Source organism: Olea europaea, chromosome 22, assembly GCF_002742605.1.
Source record: "Olea europaea var. sylvestris chromosome 22, O_europaea_v1, whole genome shotgun sequence".
NCBI lineage: Eukaryota > Viridiplantae > Streptophyta > Magnoliopsida > Lamiales > Oleaceae > Olea > Olea europaea.
This window is the reverse complement of record NC_036258.1, coordinates 5,262,465-5,271,346: the sequence shown is the minus strand read 5'-3', so window position 1 is coordinate 5,271,346 and position 8,882 is coordinate 5,262,465. Positions and strand designations below refer to the sequence as shown.

At 38.3% G+C, this 8,882-nt stretch overlaps 1 protein-coding gene and 2 pseudogenes across 1 annotated transcript; all 3 read left to right on the top strand.

The window, feature by feature from the left end:
* The first annotated feature begins 756 nt into the window (after positions 1 to 756).
* Positions 757 to 2,863, top strand: LOC111371492 (epoxide hydrolase A-like). Its single transcript, XM_022993520.1, has 3 exons — positions 757 to 1,305; positions 1,902 to 2,143; positions 2,455 to 2,863. Exons 1-3 carry the CDS (start codon positions 829 to 831, stop codon positions 2,699 to 2,701), a joined length of 966 nt encoding a protein of 321 aa, XP_022849288.1. The 5' UTR covers positions 757 to 828; the 3' UTR covers positions 2,702 to 2,863.
* A 1-nt stretch (position 2,864) lies between these two features.
* LOC111371076 lies at positions 2,865 to 4,954 on the top strand (annotated as a pseudogene).
* On the top strand, positions 4,244 to 8,253 carry LOC111371491 (annotated as a pseudogene).
* The last annotated feature ends 629 nt before the right edge of the window (positions 8,254 to 8,882 follow it).

The window sequence follows — 8,882 nt, the reverse complement described above, 5'->3', positions numbered from 1 at the left end:
AAAAAAACCAATTTTTACACCTAAACAAGCTTGAAATTTAACCTTCACGTTTAGTCACTCTTTAAGCTCTTTAAAACAGTGATTGTAATCGAAAGAAAAGTTGTAAATTCTTTTCTACTCCTACGAGGAAGTATATTTGAGATCGAGCTTAAAATTTACCCTTTTAAAAAAAAAAAAAAATTAACGAGATGCATATGCATTATCACTATTGTTTAATTTTTTGCAGCATTTTATACTTAAGCGACCATTTATTTTTTTTTATTTTTTTTTACCTTTCAATCATATATTTAAAAAAAAATATTATTTTTCATAAATCTACAATAAATATTTAATTTTCATGAACTAGACCAAATCAAATCATACCCGCCCAAGTATAGGTAACCACCGTTGCCTGAAATGCTCTCAAACCAAAGCTACTCTAATATAAGGAGCAAGGTATTCTAATGTAGCGATAAAAACCACCATTTCAACTACCACAATAATTATTTCATCACCCCCTTTTTCGTAAAGTATTTGCTACCCAAGTCAAGCAATAACAATTTCCTTCTATAAGTCGCTGGTTTGAACAAGCGCTCAATCAATCTTGTTCAATTCTTTCGAATTATTGGATCTCTTTTAACATTAAAAAAATCCTCTCTTTTTGACTTTATTGTCTCAAAGAGTAACTAGAAACATTTAATTAGTTTAATTGATAACAAATGAAAAGTCCAATTAAATGAGTTATATAAATGTAATCTTAATTGAGTCTATTATATTATGCGACGTTGAACGGTAAAGATATAAATTCCCAACCCTAAAAGCCATCAACATTTTATTCAAGAAAAGCAAATGGAGGGCATAGAGCACAAATCAGTAACTGTAAATGGCATAAACATGCACGTTGCAGAAATCGGGCAGGGCCCTTTTGTGCTATTCCTCCACGGCTTCCCTGAGCTCTGGTACTCGTGGCGCCATCAAATGTGCTTCATGGCCAGCCAAGGCTTCCGGGCGGTGGCGCCGGACCTCCGCGGCTACGGCGACACTACTGGTGCACCGGTAAATGATTCCACAAAATTCACAACTCTGCATGTGGTGGGTGACTTGGTGGCGCTCCTTAACGCCGTCGCGGCCCAGGAGGAGAAGGTGTTTGTTGTTGGGCATGATTGGGGGGCCATGTTTGCGTGGGCTTTGTGTTTGTATAGACCGGATAAGGTTAAGGCTTTGGTGAATTTGAGTGTGCCGTTCCAGCCGAGAAACCCCAGCAAGAAGCCTGTTGAGAGCTTGCTTGCAGTTTATGGGGAGGATTACTATATTTGCAGATTCCAGGTTCTTTCATTTTCTTCCTCATACAATAAGCATACTGTAGTTTTGCATTTAATTTGGAAAATTTCTAATCATTAATAAAATTTTCACCCTTTTTTTCGGGGTGGGGTGGAGGGGGCTGGCTCACCAATAAATCCAGCTGTTAAAGAAAGGTATCCAATGGCTTATAAACCCACAACGGCCTTTTACTTTGGACCTGATATTATCGAATTTTCTGCCAATTCACGTCATTATCAATCTTAGTTCCATAAATTGTTTGTCCTTGCAATTTACACCATTTGGGCAATGCTCTTGTGAAAAGGCAGCTATATTTGCTTTCTGCGGAAGATGAATTGAACTCTAATTTTCTATGTATTCATCCTGTCATGAGGCACCAGAAGAAGTCCGAAAGTGAGTAGAGTTGATCTTTATAAAAGAAGAAAAGCTCATTTCTAAAGCTGGAATTTTGGACCTTATATCAAATACATCATATTGTATTGAATAAAAGATATGCATAAGGGAGATGCAACTTCATTCATCTTGTTTCCAATACATTGCAATAAAGGTGAAAGAAAAAGTTGCACTACGTTATAGTTTTAGCTGATTCTGTTCCATTACAGGAACCTGGAGAAATAGAAGGTGAGTTTGCCCAAATGGGCACCAAGAGGGTGTTGACGAATTTCCTGACCTACCGCAATCCAGGACCAATTTACCTTCCTAAGGGAAAAGGTTTTGGAGATTCGGCAGATACTCCAATTATCTTGCCTTCATGGCTATCCGAAGAAGAACTTGATTATTATGCTGGCAAATACGAGAAGAGTGGCTTCACAGGGGCTTTAAATTACTACCGGGCACTCGACATGTATGCTCCCCTTGCTTAATTGTCTTGAGCCAGATTTGACGATCGACACGGAAAATACAACAAATGTTTTCATGATAGTTAATTTTAGTTTGATATTTATTTGACTGTTGCACATTATTTCAAATATATAATTAAAGAGCACTATAAGGTTTAAAAGGGAATTGATTTCTTTAGGTTATAAGTTTATCTCCATTTCTTAAAGATGTTGTTAATGCACTGACATCACTTGAAAATGTCCCATTTATAAATTATCCTTGACCCTTGGATCTTTTGGTATTTAATTCTTGATCTTGATTTCTCGGATTTTGCAGAAATTGGGAGCTCACAGCACCATGGACCGGGGATCAAATTAAAGTTCCAGTGAAGTTTATTGTGGGTGACCTTGACCTAACTTATAATGCCCCTGGCACCAGAGATTTCATACATAAAGGAGGGTTCAAGAGATATGTGCCATTGCTGAAGGAAGTCGTTGTAATGGAAGGAGTAGCTCATTTTATCCATCAAGAAAAGGCTGATGAGATTAATAAGCACATACTTGATTTCTTCCAAGAATTTTAATCCCCTTCGTCTTCAACATTGTAAATGTCCTTTTTCTCTGTGTATTTATTGATGCTGAGTCGTGTTGTTTGAAGCATTTTCCAGAAGTTTGGCATGTACTGTACTGTTTTTATTCTGATTGACATCTAAATAGTTGGCCAGCAAAATAATCTATTTCCATAATATGCGAGACGCAAGATTCTGTTTCAAACCTAGATGTTTATTAAACAGCAAGATACTCGGACCGCTGGACATATCAATTTCTGTACTTCCTTTCCTTCCGCATTATAACTTATTTCCTCGTGGTCCAGACACACCCACACACGCACAAGCACAAGCACAAGCACAATGAGGGAGAGAACACGAGATGGAGAAAATAGAACTTGAGGATACCCGTTAATGTAGAGAAACTTTAGTGGAGTGGTCGCACTGCCACGTATCAGGTTGTGCCACCTCGACGGGTAGCCCACCACACACCCTCGAGGTGTGTGGACCACCTGCCAAGGTGGCGCCTTGGCATTGGGCAGGCACACCACGTGGATGGTGCTCCCGCCCACTGAAGATTTAATCCCATTAATGGCCTGAACATGCGCGTAACTGAGCTTGGTCAGGGTCCAACTAGTTTTCTTACATGGCTTCCCTGAGATCCGGTACTCTTGGTGCCACCAAATTCTCTCTGTGGCAGCTCAAGGCTATCGAGCAGTGGCACCGGACCTGCGGGGCTATGGTGACACCACTGGTGCACTACTCGTGGATCCATCAAACACCGCCCTTCCCATAGTGGGCGACCTGATTGCCCTCCTTGATGCCGTTGCGCTGATGAAGATGAAGTATTTCTTATTGGGCCCAATTGTGGTGCTTTCATAGCTTGGCATTTGTGTGTGTACAGGCCTGACGAGTCTGCTGAACTATAGCGTTGATTTTATTCCTGTAAGTCCTGAAATAAATCCTATAGACGTGTTTCACGGTGCATATGGGGAGGATCACTACATATCCAGATTTCAGGTAGGCTTAAATTGTCTTAAGTGATCTTTATTTTCTTCCTAGAACTTCTGTATTTGAACCTTTCGAATGCTTATAATTGTGGTCTTACGAGTCGTTTAATAGATGTGGACAAATTTTGATCCATTTTATGATTAGGGTTACCCTTCATTCCCATTTATCCACACCTCCCTCTGATTATGGTTCTGAATTCTGATGATTTGGATTGTTTCCATGTATCGGAAACAGGAAATTGGATTGTCAGAAATTTTTGTGCAGTGGTGCTCATATGGATTATTCATCCGTTGAATTATGCATCCAATTAATCAAGGCCAAATGTAACATATTATAAGAACCCCCTGAATTCTTAATGTCTGCTAGAATTCTGGATCACATAAAAAATTAATCTGCTACATCATCACAGAAGCAGTTGATTGGTTGCATTGTGGAAACAGAGCAGGAACCTATATATAAGAGCGTAAAGAAGAAAAGTTTATTAGACGAACCATGTCATTCATACTCGTGCTGTTTTCATGGGATCCCAAGATTTTATCGTTAGTTATCTTTAGTAAGGCCTCATGAAGCTGTAACCTGACAAAGTAGACAATCTAATTGAATAATTGCAGGAACCTGGGCATATAGAAGCTGAGTTTGCACAGTTGGCACCGAAGTTCTCAAGATCATTTTTGTATTCCGCACTCCTGGACCACTTTATTTTCCCGAAGGCAAAGGCAATTCTGCTGATAATCCATCGCACTTGCCAACTTGGTTATCATAAATCGATTTGGTCTATTACCCTGGAAAAGTTTTAGCAGACTGGATTCTCTGGAGGAACGGATTACTATTGCGCACTTGGCAGGTATTCGCCTCTTATTTCTTATTGTAAATCTTACATTTACATTTTGGTCATGATTGGAATGTAACAATGAGCGGGACTTAACAATGCAATTAACAAGATTCAAACTTTTTTTTCCTCCATAACATTGTCCAGTGTTTTAGTTCATCTGGTCATCATGTTCTTAATTTTAACAAATTCTTATATACATTGCCATTGCTGGGAGCTGAACATGGAGTGATCTTTCTGAATATGAATTGCAGGAACCGGGATCTGAATGCACCCTTTTCCCGAGCTCATGTACAAATGCCACCAAAATTCATTGTCAGGGAGCTAGACCTGACCTATCATGTAGGCACCTAAGAATATATATACACAAAGGTGGGAAGTGCCATTATTACAGGAAGAATACAAAGGTGGGAAGTGCCATTATTACAGGAAGAAGTTGTAAGAATTAATCAAGTTCTGAAAACTTTCATCGTGGATTTTCTATAATCCCTTCGTCACCAAGAAAAAATCTTCAACAATGTAACTGTGTTTATTTATGGGTGTTTTTGATAATCATATTATTCTTGGCATTTTCCAAATGAAAGATTGCTTTTGATTAAGTAAAATGTCTGACGTTATACCTCTGGAGTTTGGACTATGCAAGGCTGAAACATTGAGAAGAAGTTATCATTTAAAAAAGAAGTAGGTAAACACAGCTAATGGACAGCGTCGGCGTGGCATTGGATCTCTTCTCCCATTCTAAATCTTCATATTTGACCATCAAAATTCATTATACACGCAAAACAAGAGCAGAGGAACTCAAGATGGAGAAAATTGAGCACAAGATCATACCTGTTAATGGCCTCAACATTCGCGTAGCCGAGCTTGGTCAGGGCCCATTAGTCCTGTTCCTACATGGCTTCCCTGAACTTTGGTACTCATGGCGCCACCAAATTCTGTACCTGGCGGCTCAAGGCTACAGAGCTGTGGCGCCGGATATGAGGGGCTATGGTGACACCAGTGGTGCACCGTGGAGGACCCATCAAAATTTACTACTCTTCACATAGTCGGTGACCTGGTTGCGCTCCTCGATGTCATTGCGCCTGATGCAGATAAGATGTTTGTTGTTGGGCATGACTGGGATGCTATAATAGCCTGGCATTTGTGCTTGTACAGTCCTTACAAGGTGAAGGCTTTGGTGACTTTTAGTGTTGCTTTTATACAGGACAAGTTTCGCAGTTTATATGGCGATGATCACTATATTTGCAGATTTCAGGTATTCTATTTTGCAAGCTAGTGTGAGTGGTTTGTCTTGTGGGATTATAAGTTAACTGGGCAGCCTCTGTTATGGGCTGATCACTGGCCATTTTCTGGTTTTACAGGAGAATTAGCTTGTGAAAGTGAGATCAATTCTTATTTTGAGTACAGAATCTTGATTTTCTCCCACAACTTATGTTTAAGATACTTGTTTGTGAGCTTGGAACAGACTACTTCTGAGTCCTGCACCACATGTCCCATATCATTCACAGAAATAATAAGTTGGCCTTGTGAACCCACTGGGCACTCTCTGGTTTATGGCTGAGTTCTAATTGGGTTCTTCCAACTGAGAGAGAAAGCAATATTGATTTTGAGAGTAGAATCTTGATTTCCTTCCCACAAATTGTATTTAATCATTAGATGATGGTGAACAGGCAATTATACTTAATCTACAGAAACCTGAGAAAGAGAAATTGGGAGTGAACAAATTTTTATTTATTTTATGATAATTGATACCCTTTATTTAGGCGTTAAATGCAGTAATTCGTGAAAGGGAGTATTCTATAGTTATAGTAAATTAATGTATGATCTATACAAGAGATGGTTGCTTCTTAATTATAAAATACCTGCACTATAAGGATTAGGTAGTGTAATGACAATACAAACGAATGCTTAACCCAAATGTATGATCCTTTTTGAACGTACCTATCGGAGAACAATAACAAAAGGCCATTCACCTCTTGTGAGTATGGTTCAGAAAATTTGTGGAGGTAAATCATATGGGCTACGTTTATCAATTGATGAAATTATTGATTCAGTTGGTTTAGTATCTTATCATCTCCGTGGAATTATTTAAGGCCAAAATTAGTACTGTATACCATAATAACCTTTGAAATTCTTAATGTCTGCTTGAATTCTGCATCAAATCAATTGATTAACAGTGTACAATGACAGCGACAGTTCATGGAAACATAAGAGAAATTTAAGAAGAAAAGTTAAAGAAATCAAGCACATTTTATTTGTATTTGTGCCATGTTTTGCCTCGTGAAGAGTCAATGAATGAAAATGACTTGAGCGAATCCTCCAAATCATCAATCTGCTGCTAAATATAGCCTTTTATCTTCATGGAGTGAATTTTATCAAAGATGATTAAACTGATGGGCATGTTGGTTGACAATGTTTCAGGAACCTGGGGATATAGAAGCTGAGTTTGCACAGATTGGCACCAAAGAAGTTCTAAACAACTTTCTTGCATTCTGCACTCCTGGACCAATTTATTTTCCGAAAGGTAATACTACGCCAAAAAGTTTGAGCTGACTGGATTCTCTGGAGCATTGAATTACTACCGCGCTTTTGGCAGGTACTTAGCCTCTTATTTCATTGGGAATCTCCATTCTTACTCTTCTAGGAAATCTTATACAGTCATGCCATATTTTCAAACATATTGTACCGAGTCAAGTGTGAAAAAGTATAGCTGCTGCACAAATTAATTACAGAAATATGGTAAATGATTAACTAATCAAAACGGTTCTCTTCATATTTAATAAATTCATGCACGATTCCTTGTATAAATCACCACTTTAGAAATGTATAAACCAGACATGGAACCAGATAAGTCAGATTTAAATGTAAGGCCTCTGCTAGACAATCAAATGCTGCCTAGACATGTATATCTGGATCAAAGTCACAGCAATATCGGAAAGATTAATGCTATTTTGTCATCACTGATTACCACCATCATGTTTGAATGACACTGAATGATAGGTCCAATCGCATTGGTCCCATATCCGTGAATTTAATTGGGCCTATCAATTCACGTCATTGTGTTGCCATATAAGTGACGATGGTCATCAGTTATGACAACTAAAATATTCTATCGGAAAATTCTCACATACACTTTTCATTATTCAAGATTTCAGATTTCTAGACAATTAGAGTGTTTTGACAATTTTAAACTCTAAGTTCAGAGTAAATTTAACGTTCGGTCGGCTCATCACATTCTTGATTTCACAGAGTTCTTGCTTACAGAGTAATGCCTTGAAAGTTGAATGCAGAGTATTTTTTAAATTGACAGTTCTAAATATGAATTGCAGGAGCTGGGAACTGAATGCCCCGTGGTCCAGAGCTCAGGTGGAATTCAGTAAAATTTATCGTCGGAGAATTAGACCTGACCTATCATGTACCAGGGACCAAAGAATTTATACACAAAGGTGGGTTCCAGAAATATGTGCCATTGTTGCAGGAAGTTGTTGTGATTGAAGATGCAGCACACTTTATCAACCAAGAAAGGCCAGATGAGATCAACCAACACATCTATGATTTTCTTCAGCAGTTCCAAGCTCTCTTGTATTTGGAATGAGTTTCTTTATGCTCATGTGCTTGCTTGTCTGTGCAATTAATTGTTAAAACTGGAGTTTTGCTACAAAAATCACCTTGTCCTTTCTGAGAGAACGGTGGATTATAATGATTCTAGTTGTCTCCAACTTATGGATTTATAGCTACTTATGCACTCTCACTAGCCAATTTTAAGAATTAGTTCTCCCCAATATGGTTGCAACATAGCTGCGAAAAAACGTCACCTGTACACAGATAATTGGAATGCAGTTTTCCAGTACGTAATCCAAAAATAAAATCTCCCATGGCCTTCACAATAGCGCTTGTCAAGTGCCGAAGAAATTGTCCATGTATGAACGCTTGTTTTATAAAGTATTTGGAGAACAATTATTAAAGAACATAAGAGTGGAAATTCAAATCCTCCCAGAGAAATAGTACTATAATTCCAAAAACACATAAAAGTCCGTATTTTGATCTTAGTTATACAGTAAACAAATTGTTTCCATGTTCTGATTAAACCTGTTTTAGAGGTTTTTGACCTTTAATGAATTTGAAAAATGGTAATATGCATAAGAGGTTCCAAACTTTTAAAAATAGTGCAGCACAGTCCCAAACTTTTAATAAATGTGTGTTGAATGCTTCTAACTGTTTCCATCCAAAATCTATCAGCGGACTCCTCAATCCACCAAACCTCAACCCCTAATTTCTAACCTACCCATGGCACAAACCTCTTCTACTTTAGCTGGTGTCTGGTGAGCCTCACAACAGTCACCTTTGCATGAGTTGTAGTCACAACAGCGTTAGCCA